This window comes from Typopeltis vanoorti, chromosome 4 (assembly GCF_054136105.1).
Source record: "Typopeltis vanoorti isolate ZY-2024b chromosome 4, IOZ_Tvanoo_1.0, whole genome shotgun sequence".
Classification (NCBI taxonomy): Eukaryota; Metazoa; Arthropoda; class Arachnida; order Uropygi; family Thelyphonidae; genus Typopeltis; species Typopeltis vanoorti.
The window spans coordinates 10,349,565-10,368,507 of NC_143552.1; the positions used below are offsets into that span (position 1 = coordinate 10,349,565).

The 18,943-nt window shown below is 35.3% G+C and overlaps 1 protein-coding gene across 1 annotated transcript in view; it reads right to left on the minus strand.

Moving 5' to 3' along the window:
- Nucleotides 1–18,943, minus strand: part of MED17 (mediator complex subunit 17) — a 183,886-nt gene that overhangs the window by 73,751 nt on the left and 91,192 nt on the right. Inside the window, exon 8 of the mRNA XM_090391000.1 lies at nt 12,195–12,257. Within this exon, the coding sequence (XP_090247126.1) occupies nt 12,195–12,257 (63 nt within the window). The remainder of the gene's footprint in view (nt 1–12,194; nt 12,258–18,943) is intronic.

Below are 18,943 nucleotides of genomic sequence, written 5' to 3' on the forward strand. Positions count from 1 at the left end.
CTATCAACAATAACATGGTCAGTGAGACTTTTCTTATTCCTAGCCTCTTCTCTCCATGTGAATTTGTGCACATTTTTATGTTGGAACATGGTGTTAGTAATAACTAGTCCATGTCCTGAGCAGAAATCCATCAGATATTTGCCATTATTATTAGCTTTGCTCTTTTCTCCAAATTTTCCTCAAATATTTTTGTATGTCTGACAATCATTTCCTACTCTGCTATTTAGATCCCCAACAAGGACCAACTTTTCCTTTTTCATTGTGTCAGTTGCTTTTTCTAAAGCATCAAAAAATTCCTCCACTTATTTGTGCCTATGTGGGACCATAGGCACAAATAAGTCTCATTGTCCAGTTCCCCATTCTCATATTTGCCCACATTACTCTACTTGAGACTGACTGCCATTCAAGAAGATTAGCCTCGTATTTTGTGTTGAATACTATGGCTACTCCTTCTTTTCCTTGATTGTCATTGCCTGAATATAACATTTTGTATTTATTGCTCAGAAAGATCTCACCAGTTTTTGTCTTTTTTGTTTCAGTAACCCCTATTATGTCGATCTGGTACTAATCTAATTCTTCAACTAACTCCATTTCTTTGCCATTCAGGTTTCTTACGTTGATAGTACCGATCTTTAACTCTGGTGGTATTGAGTTGGGGTGTGTTTTCAGATTTGTTCCAGTAGCTGACTTTTCGCTGTTCGCCCTGGTTCCCTGGTGAAAAGAACCTTTAATTTTAAGTACATTAAAAAAAAAAAAAGGGGGTGGTGGTGGTGGGGGGACTCAACTGAAAATTTCCATCGGGGTGCCAGGACCTCTAGAGCTGACACTACTTGTTAATGCCGTTAAAAATAAGTAATGAATGACCATCAACACCTAACCTTATCTGTTAGATTTTTAATATTGGCAAGAAGAAAACACAATTTCATCACACTTTCCTCAAGTACTCCCCTTATTCTCACAATTTTGCTGTTTCACACTCTGCTTTCTCTCTCATTGCATTCCCTTCTTTCACCTCTGTGTTATACCATACTCTAGTCATTTCTCAAACAACTAAATATCATGTTTTGTTCTGTGGAGAGCTCCACATAAGTGTGCTATCTCTATCATTACCATCTGGTCATTCTCTTCATTTTTCATTATTTCATTCTTGCAGAAACTAATACCTATTGTAACATCGACTTCACCAATCATATTTTTCCACATATCATCTTTCAGCTTGCTTCTATCCTTTTGTTCTTTCTCATCTCACACTTCTAACATTCACTCTTATAACAATTATGACATGCCACTCTCAAGTTTCATTTTCCTTCCAAACTTCTCTCATTCTACATAAGGCATATATTTCACAAATGATGCAGCAAACAAAATCGTACACACTGAAATTGCCTGCTATGACACACAATACAACATCAAATAAAGAAGCTTTGAAAACAAAATTAAGCACACTACCTTACAATTAAACAAAAATCCGAATATAATAATACAGAAAGAATTATTGCTAAATACTTTCAAAAAGAAGACATCTTTAGGCATCAAAAACTACCACATGTAACCTTCCATGCTTTAGTGGCACCCACATTCTATTCACACCATCCCAAAATAAGAATCAATTCACATTGGAGGCTTAATCGGGTGAAACAGTACTAGGAAAGGATTATAAACACTATTTGATTCTTCAAATGTTTCAGTTCAGTTACAGAGACCTCTTCAGGAAGCAGAATATAACAGTTTTAACATGCATACACGCAACAAAAACAACTGGCGTCGTCTGTGGGCACCTGTTGAAGGTCTCAGTTGTCAAAACGGGATCTCAAAAGATTAGTTTCCGACATTTTGGAAAATTTTATGCATCCATATATGCTAATTTTTGAGGGCAGTTACAAGTTACAGATTCCAAAAAACAATCTGTGTTCTAAACTTGCTAAGAAGGAGGGTGTCTTTTTCCACAGCCAATTGTATGAGTAGTATCTAAAGCATGATTTATACATATATATTTTTATTAAATATTAAAATATTAAATGACTGGAAGCCGAGAGACATAAAATAAAACACTACTTTTATTCAGTACGACTAGTTTCGTCTTTAAGAAGACTTCTTCAGGTGCACAAAAAAAGAGAAACAGCCAACAAAACTGTAAAGGAATAAAGTCTAAACACTAAGCGTTAGAGTGAAAAGGTAAATATTAAATCGTTGGTGTCTGGTATTTAAAGCTGTTCTCTGTATAATCTCAATGTTGGGCGTGCATATGAATTCAAGATCTCTTGAATGCCAAAGTTGGATGGCAGCACAATGGCAGTCTGAGAGATTATAACTAAGGTTGTTGTTAAGATGTATTTGATTAATGGAGATTTCTTTAGATTCAACTATTCGTCTTTCCAGTTCATCATAGCAACAAAAGATATTATCAGATTTGTCCCATAAAGCTGAATGGAACAGGGGTTTCCTCATTAGTGTTAGAATTCAGAACATCGTTGGACAGAGCACTAGCTCTTGTTCTGCCGTATGTAATGTTTTGATGTTCTTCAATGCGCAATTCGATGGATTTCTCCATCTGGCCAAAATAAGGTTTATAACAGTTGCACCGTATCCGCTAAACACCAGGATATTTAAGATCGTCATGGCTTTTGTTTGGGTTGGCTCAGAAAGGAACGGAGTTTTGGAAGAGGAGTGAATGAGGTCCAGATGTTGTATTTCTTAAGAACCTTTGCCAATTTTGGTGAAACAGAGCTGACATATGGTACAGAAATGTGGCCTCTTTCACATATGGCGAGGCATTGTGGATTGAAAAGTAATTTATTAATTGTTTTCTTGGAATATCCATTCTGCTAAAAAGTAGTATGAAGAAATGAGGTTCTTTTTTGATATCTTCTTCTTCACACACAGGAGTGAGTGAGCACAATTGCCTTGTGTAGAGATGATTCCAAATTTTTGAGGTGGATAATGGTGGGATTGCACATGGAGGTATCTATTTGTATGAGTAGGTTTCCTGTAGATTGAGATTTTTAATTTTTAGCGATTCAAGTGAGTCCAACATCTAAGAAAGGGAGAGTGCCATCAACTTCTAATTCAAGAGTAAATGTTTTATTTGGGTGTTGACTATTCAGGTGGTCAAGAAAGTTCTGAAGAAATTCAGGGCCATGGCTCCAGATTAAAAAGATGTCATCTATATATCTTTTCCATATTCTTGGTTTTAAAGGAAAAGAAGAGATAGCTTTCTCTTCTAAATATTCCAGATATATGTTTGCTAGTATTGGCGATAATGGTTGCCTATGGCTAAGCCAGATTTCTGTTTGTAAATAGAGTCTTTAAACTTGAAATATCCAGAATTAATGCAGTGAGTTAATAAAGACACTTTTTTGATAATTTCTCTTTCAATAGCATAAGGACTTCTTCTGTAAGAACATTAGTAAACAGGGAGACAATATCAAAACTGGCCATAATTTCTTCTTTATTAATATTAATGTTTTTTATATTGGAGACAAAATCGACAGAATTTTTAATGAAAGAAGAGGACAAGCCTGAAAAACATCTAAGCAATTTAGCTAAATATTTTGAAAGCTTATAAGATGGTGAATCAATTCCTTCTACAACAGGTCTTAGTGGAGTGTTCTCTTTAAGGATTTTTGGTAATCCATATAATCTAGGAATTAATGGATGAAGAGAGCAAAGGTCTAATCAAATATTCCTGGGAAATTTCGTAGTTGTTCTAAGAAGGTTATTAGTATGGTTGTGGAATTCTGGAGTTGGATCTCTGTCAAGGGTGATCGAGTAAGTATCTGTCTACAGTAATTGTAATACTTTGTTGTTATAATCACTGTTTAGGACGACAGTAGCATTACCTTTATCAGCCAGAAGGATGATTATATCTTTTTAATCTGGAGTCATGGCCCTGAATCTCTTAAGAACTTCCTTGACCACCTGAATAGTCAACACCCAAATATAAAATTTACTGTTCAATTAGAAGTTGATGGCACTCTCCCTTTCTTACATGTTAGACTCACTCGCATCTCTGAAAAATTAAAAATCTCAATCTACAGGAAACCTATTCATACAAATAGATACCTCCAAAGTGCAATCACACATTATCCACCTCCAAATGGAATCATCTCTACACTAGGCAATCATGCTCGCTCACTCTTATGCGAACTTCAGTTTCTTCATACTACTTTTCAACAGAATGGATATTCCAAGAAAACAATTAATAAATTACTTTCCAATCCAATTCATCACCATAGTACAGATACAAATAGTGAAAGAGGCCACATTTCTCTATCATATATCAGCTATGATTCACCAAAACTGGCAAAGGTTCTTAAGAAATACAACATCTGGACTTCATTCACTCCTCTTCCAAAACTCCATTGCTTTCTGAGCAAACCCAAACAAAGACATGACGATCTTAAATATCCTGGTGTTTACCTGATATGGTGCAACTGTGATAAACCTTATTTTGGCAAGACGGAGAAATCCATCGAATTGTGCATTGAAGAACATCAAAGAGACATTACATACAGCAGAAGAAGAGCTAGTGCTCTGTCCGACCATGTTCTGAATTCTAACACTAATGAGGAAAATCTCATCCATTCAGTTTTATGGGACAATTTGTTGCTATGATGAACTGGAAAGACGAATAGTTGAATCTAAAGAAATCTCCATTAATCCAATACATCTTAACAACCTTAGTTATAATCTCTCAGACTGCCATTGTGCTGCCATCCAACTTTGGCGTTCATGAGATCTTGAATTCATACGCACGCCCAACATTGAGATTATACAGAGAACAGCTTTAAATACCAGACACCAATGATTTAATATTTACCTTTTCACTCTAACGCTTAGTGTTTAGACTTTATTCCTTTACAGTTTTGTTGGTTGTTTCTCTCTTTTTTATGCACCTGAAGAAGTCTTCTTAAAAATGACGCTGAATAAAAAAAGAGTTTTATTTAATATCTTCCAGCTTCCAGTCAAGTAATATTTTTAAAAAATATGTTTTTCAGTTGAGTAAATCCATTATGCCACACACACACACACACACACACACATCAAATCCACACATTAGTGCCATTTGTGTGCAAGAGAAACAGAAGAAAGCAGGAATCTGTTCACATTCTGTTTTAATAGCTGAAGGTGGTAATCTTTAGGGAAGGCAGAGTGGGGCAGACTGTTCCAAAGAACAGAAGTATGGATATGTTTTTTTTTCCTACTTCAAGTTGAAGTAGAAAAAGCCATCAAAAGCCTGAAATGTGTAAAGGCAGCTAGAGTAGATGATATTTGACCAGAAATTCTCAAGTATGGAAGTATACAGGTCTTACAGTGGCTGCACTGCATTGTTCAGAAGGCCTAGACAGAAGGATGAATTCCAGATGATTGGAGTAGAGCTCTCATAGTACCCATATATAAAGGGAAATAAAACTGAATGTGAGAATTACAGACGTATTACCCTACTGAGTGTTCCTGGCAAAATCTATGCAGGTATACTTGAGAAACGATTGAGAAGAATTGTGGAAGAAAAGCTGGGTGAAGAACAAGGTGGATTCAGGCCAAATAGAGGCTGTCAGGATCAGATCTTCACTTTACGACAAATAGTCGAGAAAGCATGGGAATATAACAAAGATCTGTACTTAAGTTTTGTAGATCTGGAAAGGCATATGACAAAGGTGCCAAGAGAAAAGCTATTCAAAACACTACAGCTGCATCGTGTCAATGGGCATTATATCAAGCAATATTTAGTCTTTATTTGAGTTGTAAGTCAGTAGTTAGAATTGAAGGAAGTACAGGATGATGGTTTACTGTTGAATCTGTTGTCAGACAAGGATGTAGATTATCCCCTCTGTTATTCATTAACTATATGGATCACATTATGAAAGAAAGTAGTATTAAATCTGATCTCAAAATTGGAGATGTCAATCTCAGCTCTTTGCTTTATGTAGATGATGTTATACTTCTAAATAAATCTGCAAGATTCGCTGACCAAATTGAATAACTGTTGTAATAGATATGGTATGAAGGTCAGCAATAACAAGACAATGAAAATATCAACTGCATTGTGAATGGACCTATAGAACAACTAAAACATTTCAGCAACTTAGGAACGATTTTTGCGAAGATGATAAATAAATATGGAAATAGACAACAGAATCAAATAAGTTAGTACATAGGAAGTCAACTGAACAAATTTATATGGAATAAGAGAGAAATTAGTTAAAACACTAAATTAGCTGTATACAAGACAGTGTCGACACCAATTTTAACTTATGGATCTGAGAGCTGAGTTAGAAGTAAAACACTTGACCAAAGACTAGAGACTGCAGATATGAGAGTCATGAGAAAGATTAGGGGTAAGAACAGATGGCATCAATGTCAATAGCATATTGAAATGAAGATATTAGGAAAGAACTTGCCATAGTTAGCATCCAGACATGTGTTACTGGAGCCAATGTCTGGTGGTATTGTCATTTAAACAGAATGGGAGAGGAAAGATTAGCAAAACAAGTGTTCTCTGCCAGGCTGGCAAGATAAAGACCCAGAGGCAGACCAACATATAGGCCGATTGATATGGTAAAAAGTACCTTAGAAGAGAGAAAATATAAGATCTGATAATGTTGAAGTCTTGACAGGTAGCAGATTGATTTGAAGAAAAATTATAGATAGGAAAGTAATGATATAAATTTTGTCATGTAGTATTATCGTATCCTGTAGAACCCTTGAAGGTACATCAGGAATTAGATGATAAGTAGGGATACGTATTCCTGTTTGCATGCCTCTTCAGTGTTTTTACCATTGTACTGTCATTGTTTCATTTAGTGATTTTTCAAAATAATTACTCCATACATGAAGGAAATCTTTTTCACCAGTTTTCATGTCACCTTTATCATCTCTAATTCCTTTTACAGCACTCCTTCCTCCATTTCTGAGCTGCTTCAACAACCTCCAGAATATCTTGCTACATTCTTGATATTTATTTTCTATGTTCTTACCAAAGTCCTCCCATGACTTTTGTTTAGCTTTCTTACATTTGTCTCTGTATTCTCTAAGAGCACAAGCTGACTTATTTGCCAGGAACTTTTGATATGCTTTCTTCTTTTCTTTCACTGCCTCTTTAAACTTTCTGTGTCCACCATGGCATTTTGATTTTTCTATCCTTACAGACAACCTCACCATATGCTTCTCTTGCTGAATCAAACTTTGTTTTCTTCAGGACTTGCCCAATGAATTTCCAAGGTTTGGTTGCTGTTCTCAAACTCTTTCATTTTTTCTTCAATAATCTTTGTGTATTTTAGTCTACAGTTCACATCTGAGAGCTGCTCAACTTTTATTTTCTTTAAAACTTTCTTACATGTTATTCTTTTCAATATGAAATTCAATTTAATCCTGCTCGAGATTAAATGGTGATCACTTCCAATTTCAAATCCTCTGTACACTCTTAGTGTCCTGCACCAGTGAGAAAACATCACTATCAACAATAACATAGTCAGTGAGACTTTTCTTATTCCTTCCCTCTTCTTTCCATGTGAATTTGTGCACATTTTTATTTTGGAACATGGTGTTAGTAATAACTAGTCCATGTCCTGAGATGAAATCAAATAGGTATTTGCCATTATTATTAGCTTTGCTCTTTTCTCCAAATTTTCCCAAAATATTTTTGTATGCTTGACATTCATTTCCTACTCCGCTATTTAGATCCCCAACAAGGACCAATTTTTCACTGTCTCAGTTGCTTTCTCTAAAGCCTCAAAAAATTCCTCTACTTCTATCTAATAGAACCTTCTGTGGGACCATAGGCATAAATAAGTTTCATTGTCCAGTTCCCCATTCTGATATTTGCCCACATCATTCTACTTGATATCGCCTGCTATTCAAGAAGATTATCCTCTTATTTGTTTCAGTGATCCCCTATTATGTCAATCTGGTACTTATTCAATTCCTCGGCTAGCTCCATTTCTTTGCCATTCAGGCTTCTTATATTGATAGTATCGATCTTGAACTCTGGTCGTGTCGAGTTGGGGTGTGCTTCAGGATTTGTTCCAGTACTTGACTTTTTACTGGTTTCCCTGGTTCCCTGGCGAAATGGGGGACTTGTTTAACCAGGCAATGCCCTAGCCAGCAGGAAATTCTGTCATGTTATACCATCATTTTATATTGTGGTTTAAGCCAATAAGAATACAATTTGGTGGACTAAATCCCAAATTGCCAGTCCACCCTCATTCATTCAGTATCCAGGTAGATACCTAACAGGGTGCACCATGAGAAGGTGAAGATTGGACATTAGGTCAGAATCCCTGGTTGGTTCTCCACATTCCTTTAAAGGCTATGTGGAGGTCTCCTTTCATTTATACAGCTTTGAACCTTAAGCACCCTGAGATTATGCTTAGCCGTTTGAATAATTTATAGCAAGGGAAATCAGTAGCATCTATTATAGGTTAGCAATTGGGTTGGCTAAATCTCAAATTGCCAGTCCATGCTCGTTCATTCAGTATCCAGATAGATACCTAACAGGGTGCACCATGAGAAGGTGAAGATTGGACATTAGGTCAGAAGCCTAATTCTTAATTATGTTCATAATTCAAAGCTTAATTCTCTCCTTGGGTAAGGAGAGAATTAAGTTTGTGGTTTTAAGTAAACCATATATATATCTGGAGATGATGGGCAAGAACTGGAAGATTTAAGTTTTTTTTTTTTTTTTGGCCAGGATGATAGTTTTTGAGTAGAATTTTTACTTAATCTGAAATTTAGTGGAGTTATAATTTAATAGAATGTAGGTAGGGCAGTTTCTGAGAATAGCATCCATATTTCAATTGCATTTCACTGGTGTTAAGGAGTAAGGCCAATGAATTAACATTAAGGTGTCAAGAATGAAAATTCCATTATTTCAAGCTACATCCAAAACACAAATGAATGGAAATGGCCATATGAGTATTTTCATTTAAATTCCTAAAATTAGGAAAAAAATACAATACTAATACAATGTTAACTAAGGAAATTATTTTTTGGTCTTATGGCCATACCCAAATATATTCAGGCAAATTTATTAAGGCAACATAAATAAATAAATAAAATTGTGAATTCTGTTTGGCTAAATCTCAAATTGCCAGCTTATCTGTATTCTTTATTTTAGTATCCAGGTAAACACCTAGACACCAAAATAAATTAGTGGAATGGGAATGAAATCGCAACTCACTTTCTACATTTCAAAATACGTCAAACTGAAACAGATGTTTTACAGTTTTATTGTGGTCCATTAACAGGAATATCCATGGAAATGGTGGTGCTTAAAGTTCAAAGTTGGATAACTTGGAGATTTCCACATAGACTTTTAAAGAGTGCACCACATTCTCATGGTGCACCCTGTTAGGTATTTATCCAAACAGTATTCTTATTGGCTTTAAATTATAATGCAAAAATGGTGGTACATCATGACAGAATTTCATGCTGGCTGAGGTATTGCCTAGTGCCATTATTTTCGTCAGGGAATCAGGGAAAACAGCAAAAAATCAACTACAAGAACAAACCCCAAATCAACATTAGTAGAGGTCAAGAGTGGCACCATCACCATCCTTAGAAGACAGAAATGTAAAGTCTGATAATATTGGAGTCTTGAAAATAACAGATTAATTTGGAGGAAAATTATTGATACGAAGTAATGTAATGATGTAACTTTTCATGTGGTATTATCATAATACCTTGTACACTCACTGAGGGTATAGGTCAGAAATTTGATGATAATCTAGGGAAATTTTCAAAACCTCTTGCCACCATTCAAATTTGCTGTCAATCAGGAAATATTTGCTTTAGTCACTGTCGACATCTGAATGTTTTATGGCTCAAGGAAAACAATGTTTTCCAACATTCTTGCTAACTTCTTGAAAACTTGGATTAATCAGCGAGTAGTTTATATATGCAACAGCTAATTATTCAAATGGATGCTTATTGCCAAATAGCACTCAACCTCCCCCCCTCTCCTCAAGAAAATCTCACTCAACAAAGTGTTCAGATGAGTTATTTTTATGGTTTTGTCACGCTACTTCAGGCTTCCAATAAACAAGATGGTCTGCAGGACAATGCAGACCATTCTGTCACCTCCACAAATATCCACAGTGAGGAACATGGGCAAAGTGGATAGATACTGAATCTAACAAAAAGCACGCCTTTGCATGATTTTTGTTAGATTCAGTATAGAAATATGTTCTTTTATAGAAAGATTTTTCACTTAGTTTATAAATTAAATGTGCAAGACATTATATTCTTGTTTAATCCTTTATCCAAACAAGCAAAGAAAGTTTGCATGTGAAGTATCTTCACAACCAGGCTACTTGTATATAGAGGTTAGTATACATTCTTTCTATATATATTCTACACATACCAACTGAATTATGAACTTTTATTTAATACCAAATTCTTTTATCATAATTATAGCTAAAGGACCTCCTTTAGCTCGAATTACAAGCACAGATGTGGTTTGACATACTCCACAAGGTGTTGGATTGGATCTACATCTACAACATACTAGATGTTCACCAGACAGTCCTTGAACTGGTTCAGATTTGATGAAAGAGGACTCTGCTCTCGGATCTGTTTTTCAAACATGTCCTGTACATTCTCAATGGGATTCGGATCTGAGCTTCGTTGTGGCCAAGAAAGATGGAGCGCTGTCATACTCACTGAATCTGCTGAACAATTCTTGCTTGATGGACAGTAGTAATGTCATCCATAAACCAACCATCACCTGCTGGATAAAAAATCAACATTGCAGGATGGACTTGATTAACAACAATGTTCAGATATTCCTTGTGAACACAACACAAGGTTTTCGAGGTGGTGCTCCTGCCAAACTTTCTGCCTACCATTGGTAAAGAACAAGGTGAACTGTGACTTGTTGGACTATGTGACTTTTTCCCAGTCTTCCAGTGTTAGTCACAGTGTTCCTGACACCACTAGAGACAAACTTTCTGGTTCTTTGGAGAAATCAGTTGTTTCCATATAGGCATACAACTGTAAACACTGATCCTTTTCAATTCTCCACGCATAGTTTGGTGAGATATTGGTTGGAAACAGCTTTCATTAAATGCTTTGGTCAACTGCAGCACACAGGAAGTTCTGTTTCTGTACAAGCCTTCTCAGATGACGGCGATCTCGTTGATGGCAGATTTTCTTAGGACCAGAGTTATGCCTCTTAGACAAGCAATGTAGGTTATTTTTCCACTGATTAAATGCCTGGGATATCTCACCTTCTGAGAAACCATTCAGCTCTGCTGTTTTCAAAATTGTGGCTCCAGCCAAAGGGAACCCACAAGAAGCCCTTTATTGAACTCTGAAACATCATTTGTTTTTTTTTACCTCATTGTGATCAACATTTACTGACCACAGCATTTTTAAATACTTGTGCAGAACACGTGGTGACGCACGCGACCAAGTACTTTGCATACACACTGTAAGTGATATTTACATTACATCTGCATAAAGGTTTCTAATTCAGTGGCCAGTATATGTATATATACTGGCCACTCATGAAGATGCTTTGCACTAAGACTGTTTCCTTATAGTTGGAAAAAGGATTCAACAAGAGTATTTCTTGATTTAAATATTCTAGCTTACTGCTAGCAGTAGTCATCTTTTAAAGGCATTAAAAGATGACTACTGCTTAGATCAGTTGTAAATATGCCAAAATGCAAGCACACCAAATAAGCACACTATACTGTTACAGTGAGCCTCCATAGCTGAGTCAATATAGATGCGAAGCCCTTTGGCTGGAATGACCTGGGTTTGATTCCCCATCAGTGAAGTGAGGAACCTTTATCTGGTCTCTTTCGACAAAAGGTGAGTTAGTCGGTCTCATACAGAGGTGGGGTTTGCCTGGAAACTCGGGTTTTTTGCCCCCAGAACAGGAACCATGAACACACATGGCTTAGTCATGAATACATCTCAGCTGCATGCCGGTTCTGAGCCCAGATAAAAAAAAAAAAAAGGGGGGGGGGCATTGGTGAACTACTCTGTAAAAATCTTACCAAGAACACTTTGTGGGCAATATGCCTACAAAGTCAACTAGGGTCAGTGGTGGTTTTATCCCTTTAACTGAAGGGAAAAAAACACCACTGTTACAGTAGATGTTCCATAAAAATAGTGAAATACTGTGATTATGTACAAGGCAATTACAATTATGTTACTAACATAATGATACTGAAGAAAAAATAATTTACCTTACTTTTTTCTTGTGTTGTACTATGGCACAAACCAATGCTTAGCTGAACACCTGGAAAGAGCTAGAAGTAAATTGATATTTTATAAATATATATACAAAGCATATTCACAGGTATATTTGGAGAAATTACTCAAGCCTTAGATTACTATGAAAAATACTCAAAAACAATGATAAACTAGAAAATTAGTTTATTAGTTTTGTCCAAAGCAGGACAAAATTACGTATATGAAAATTCTTCCTGTAGAATTTTTTTTTAATGTTCATAAACAAAACTAAGATACAAAATAAGTAATTTGCAGGAAACAAAGGCTAAAAAAAATTATTTTGAAGAAAGTACCTTAAAGTCGAATAAGACACCTATCATAAACAAACACATTCGATAAACCTTTTTTCAAGATAAAAGTGCTTTGGTGATTATATATTTTCTTAAACAAATGAATGCCTCTTAACTTTTTAAAAATGGAGTTAAAAAGTTTAAAGATGTAAGTATTGTAAAGCATTATCATTAAGTTTTGTGTATTATACTAATACCAGAAAGCAGATTAATCATTTTACAGCAGCCCCTCAAAAAAGGTGACTGATTTATTTGCCTTGAAATCAATACACGGTGTTTGGCCACTTCAAGTTTCCAATAACAGGTGGTCGTATTACACTGGATGATGAAACTCATCAATCACCTAGTGACATAGGTTTGAAATTTTCTCTGAAAGGGGAAGGGATACCACACCTGCAACCATGTCAGTTCACTACTGGACAATTTCCTTCAGTTCGATGGTCTAATACGTGTCTCTCAACTTCAGATATCCGCGTACCCCTTTTTAAATTTTCATTATTACCAAGTACCCCTAATTAATTAATTAAAAATAAATTAATTAAAATTAATACATTCATTTAAAATATTAATTAAAATTAAATATCTATTTTATTTGAATTTATACGTTCATGTATTCTGAGCAATAAATACAAAATGTTATATTCAGGCAATGACAATTAAAGAAAAGAAGGAGTAGCCATAGAATTCAACACAAAATACAAGGCTAATCTTCTTGAATGGCAGTCAGTCTCAAGTAGAGTAATGTAGGCAAATATGAGAATGGGGAACTGGACAATGAGACTTATTTGTGCCTATGGTCCCACATAGGCACAAATAAGTGGAGGAATTTTTTGATGCTTTAGAAAAAGCAACTGACACAATGAAAAAGGAAAAGTTGGTCCTTGTTGGGGATCTAAATAGCAGAGTAGGAAATGATTGTCAGACATACAAAAATATTAGTGATGTTTTCTCCTTGGTGCAGGACACAAGAGTGTACAGAGGATTTGAAACTGGAAGTGATCACTATTTAGTCTTGAGCAGGATAAAATTGAATTTCATATTGAAAAGAATAACATGCAAGAAAGTTTTAAAGCGAATAAAAGCTGAGCAGCTCTCAGATGTGAATTGTAGACTAAAATACACAAACATGATTGAAGAAAAAATGAAAGAGTTTGAGAACAGGATTCAAACCTTGGAGATTCAGTGGCAAGCCTTGAAGAAAGCCCTTATTAATTCAGCTAAAGAGGCATGTGGTGAAGTTGTCTGCAAGGATAGAAAAATTAGAACTCCATGGTAGACACAGGAAGTTAAAGAGCCAGTGAAGGAAAAGAAGAAAGCATAACAAAAGTTCTTGGCAAATAAGTCAGCTTGTGCTCTTAGAGAATACAGAGACAAATGTAAGACAGCTAAACTAGCTAAACAAAAGTCATGGGAGGACTTTGGCAAGAATATAGAAAATAAATATCAAAGAAGGTGGTAAAATATTCTGGAGGTTGTTGAAGAAGCTTAGGAATGGAGGAAAGAGTGCTGTAAAAGGAGTTAGAGATGATAAAGGTGACATGAAAACGGGAGAAAAAAGATATCCTTGAAGTATGGAGTAATTACTTTGAAAAACTGCTAAATGAAACAAGGAGTGATGACAACAGAGTGGTAAAAAACACTGATCAGGCATGCAGTCAGGAATACATATCCATACTTGAAGTAGAAAAAGTCATCAATGGCTTAAAATGTGGAAAGGCAGCAGGAGTAGATGATATTCGATCAGAAATGCTGAAGTATGGTGGTATAAAAGTCTTACAGTGGCTGCACTGCATAGTTCAGAAATCCAGGACAGAGTGACGAATATCCAATGATTGGAGTACAGCTCTCATAGTACCCATATATAAAAAGGGAAATAAAACTGAATGTGAGAATTACAGGTATTTCCCTGCTAAGTGTTCCTGGCAAGATCTATGCAAGTATACTTGAGAAACGAGTAAGAATTGTGGAAGAAAAGCTTGGCAAAGAACAAGCTGGATTGAGGCCAAATAGAGGCTGTCAGGATCAGATCTTCACTTTATAACAGGCAGTCGAGAAAGCATGGGAATATAACAAAGATCTGTATTTAAGTTTTGTAGATTTGGAAAAGGCATGCATATGACAAGGTGCCAAGAGAGAAGCTATTCAATACGCTACAGTTATATGGTGTCAATGGGGCATTATATCAAGCAATACTCAGTCTTTATTTGAGTTGTTCAGCCAGCAGTTAGAATTGGAATACAGGAAGATGGTTTAATGTTAAATCTGGTGTGAGATAAGGATGTACATCATCCCCTCTGTTATTCATTATCTATATGGGTCACATTATGAAGGAAAGTGGTATTAAACATGATATCAAAATTGGAGATGTTAATGTCAGTTCTTTGCTTTATGCGGACGATGTTATACTTCTGAATAAATCTGCAACAAGTTTGCAAGATTCCCTGACTAAATTGAATAACTGTTGTAATAGATATGGTATGAAAGTCAGCATTAAAAAGACAAAGACAATGAAAATAGGTAGAATTGTCAAAAATGTCAACTGTGTTGTGAACAGGGAACTTGTGGAACAAGTAAAACATTTCAGCTACTTAGGCAAGATTTTTACTGAAGATGGTAAATTAAATATAGAAATAGACAACAGAATCAGCAAAGCTGGTATGGTGGGAAGTCAATTGAATAAATTCATATGGAATAAGAGAGAAATTAGTCGGAATACTAAATTAGCTGTATACCAGACAGTGTTCAAACTAGTTTTAACTTATGAATCTGAGAGCTGGGTCAGAAGTAAAACACTTGACCAAAGACTAGAGACTGCAGATATGAGAGTCCTGAGAAAGATTAGAGGCATGAACAGATGGCATCAATGGCAATATCATATTAAAAACAAGGATATTAGGAAAGAACTTGACATTGTCAGCAAGCTAATCTCAGGTGGTATGGTCACTTAAACAGAATGGGTGAAGAAAGATTAGCAAAACAAGTGTTCTCTGCCAGGTTGGCAGCAAAACGACCCAGAGGTAGACCAAGATATAGGTGGATTGATACGGTACAAAGTGCCTTAGACGATATAAAAAAGCTCTGATAATGTTGGAGTCTTGACAAGTAACAGACTGATTTGGAAGAAAATTGTAGATAGGAAGTTAGTAATGATGTAATTTTTTTCATGTAGTACTATCATATCCTGTACACCCTTTGAGGGTATATTGCAGGAATTCGGTGATGATGATGGTCATGTAAACAAAAAATATGATTTAGTTTTAAATTTTGGTTCTCTAGAGATGTCAGACAACACACTCATTAATTTCATTTGATCCAGCTACTTGTATTTGCTATATTGCTCTCTTTTGGGGGTTTTATAAATCCAATCTTTAACCAATGATTGATATGTAAGAATTTGAAAGCTAAAAAAAAATACTGTATTTCCTAGAATATAACTAACTTTTTTCCCAAAATTAAAGGTAAAAAATCGTGTTGCGAGATACATGCGGGAATTTTCAGAAATTAAAGTTTTCAGAAAAAAACTGAAAATGGTGTGAGTTGCCAAGAAGCTCCTACTTGCTATCACTACTTTTGGCATCGAGAACAGTTTCTTGGTGTGTATCGTCAAAGTCATCTACCCAAATAGCGTCATCTTCTTTCCCATTATTTCAAGCAAAAATTACCAGTAATTTACAAGACTTGAGATACGCAGAGCAGCGAAGAACTGCATATGATTGGTGTGGTATTAACAAAAGATCGCCCGAACCAAAGACAAATTAGCATTTCAACAGTTGAGTTGAAAAAGCAAAACCATATGTTCCACTGGCAAAATATGGTATTGCTTGGTCTATATGGCAGTTTCTGTTGGAGAGGGGATGTGTGATTCATTAATTAGTGCCATTTTATCCCGCTTGTCTCTAATTGCACTGTTTGTTGAAAAATATAATGACCCCTTTAATTATGCATAGCCGAAAATTGCCACGTACCCCCCTAACGACCTTTTGCATACCCCCAGAGATACGCGTACCACACTTTGAGAAACACTGGTCTATTTGCTTGGTAATATATACCAGGGCTACTAATGGGTCACCGAAATGAAGATGTAGTAGGCAGAGGATCTGGTTGTTGAACTCCAAAGATCAACACATTACTATACCTCGTGGTAGCCAGAACAGTTCAATCAGCATTTCACGCCTCTCTGGTTTAGCCTAGACATTGTAATCACGCAGAAGAATTTTTACTTCATATCAATTGCCTTTGTATCCCATAATGGAAAGCACACACCCTTACAGACATGTATAATGCTATGTATTATGGGAAGGGCTGTAAAATCTCACAATCTTGTTTAATATGTTCATTTTTACAAGTTTTGTTTGGTGAGAATTTGTTGTTTGTAAGAAATATGTTTCTGTTATGTTAAGTTATTAAGGATAAAACAAGATATAATTTCTTGCCAAGTTTAATTTAAATTTGCAACCAAGTGAAAAAAAAAAAAAACTTTCTACAGTTTCTTATATGCTTACCTTATTTATCACATATAAATTGGGGAATGTTGGTTATTACAAATGCCTGTTTTGTCAATTATCACTGATTTTGTTGTAATAGAGTACTACCAATGAGAGGATAGGATATGCATGTTATCTTTGAAGAGCGCACAGTTGCACTGCAATGTAACCTGCAATTCTGAAATATAGCAGAAAGCCAGTAATTTGCTTATTTCTTTACCAGTAGTTGAATATGCTGAATTTGACTGTTAATATGGATATTAAAATGTGAAAAGATTAGAAAGAAGTATTTATTCTCCCAAAACATTTCATTGTATTCATTTTAACTTAAATTTTTTTGTTTTCTAAATTGCTGTTATATGAAGTCACTGGTCCTATCTATCCAAACATCTCAGGCCAATCAGAATTCAGAAATGTGCTAACGTAGTTACATGTGCAGACTTGAGCGTTTTATTTTATTGGAGTTTTTATGATACTGAATCTTTTCAACATTTGCTCATAATATTAGGCAGAGAAAATTGCTTGCTTCTTTTCATAAAAACAATTCAAGACAAGTCTGAGAAGTGAAAATGTAGTGAAAAATTGTATTATTAATAAAATTAATAATAAATGGTCTTGTATCACATAAAATGCATGAATTTTTCCTTCACAGACAGATAGACTAAAAACTTGTTTTTATTTTCTCAGCATATTTTCTAATTGTTTGCAGTGTTGCCATATTGATGTCTGCATGCATGATGTGTTCTTTCATTCTGTTCCAAGTATTTTAGAATTTCATAGTTATTCTTTGTCAATGCATTTTTTAAAAATTTTCATCATCAGCACTGTTTGTTTCAATCTTTTCACTTGATTTATTCTTTTTTTTGGAAAAAACAGAGTTAAGAAATAATGCCAAAAAAATACAAGGACACCCACACAGTGATTAGCAATTCGTTCAGGTGAAATCCTGATGTCTTGTTAGTGCAAAATGGAAACCTAGAGAAAAATTGTGTATAAGCAAATTCATTTTGTGCTATACGTTCCCTTATTTATCAATTGTGTATGAGAAAATTCGTATTTTATAAACATGTTATAGAAGGGCTAACTGTATTTGGATAAAGGTGATGTGGTAGTGTTTATATGAGGCAGCATGGGACATAAGTTTTATTTCTTAATTATAGATTTGTCCATTTCTTCCTCCATCTTTTAATTCATATAATCACATCCATTTGTTTGATGAGGTTGGGATTGGATAAGATACTATTGTTTTAACTATGGATTCTTGTCATTTATTATTATTTGTTGAAAACAGGTCATAAGAAGTGAAAGTGTAGTTTTATTATTATATGGAAGACATGCATCAGCAAATTAGTACAATGAGTGCAGGTTGATTGATTGTTATGGAGGAAGATATAGATTAGAAGGATGAGAGATCACATGGCAGGAAGGAAATAGAATTTATACACCTACCGAGAGATAATTACTTGAGGCAGCATGTGATGCAGGGGATGTGAGGTGCAAGAGTATTGGACCTGGTCATAGGATCAGAAGAGCTATCCATAACTAAGATGGCCACATTGCTCTGATTAGTGAAAGTGACCATGTGGTCTTCATTTCAGAGACTGTAAAAAGTGGGACATATTCTGTCAAGAAGGGAACTATAAGTCAAATGATTATGACAAGATTCGGAGGACACTCGAAGCTGTGCCATGGCATAAAACCTTGCAAGGGAAGGATGTTAGTAGCACGCTGGAGATATGGATGATTAGTCATTAAACAGGAAATTCAGAAAAAAAAAAAAAAAAAATGCGGTAGAAGGTATATAATGAGAAAGGTGATCAGCAAACTCATGAACGATACAAGGCTCAGTATAACAAGAACAGTCTCTTGTTTTATCAGATGTCATCTCCTTCCAGAAGGTTGACTACCATGAGCTTCCACTATGTACGG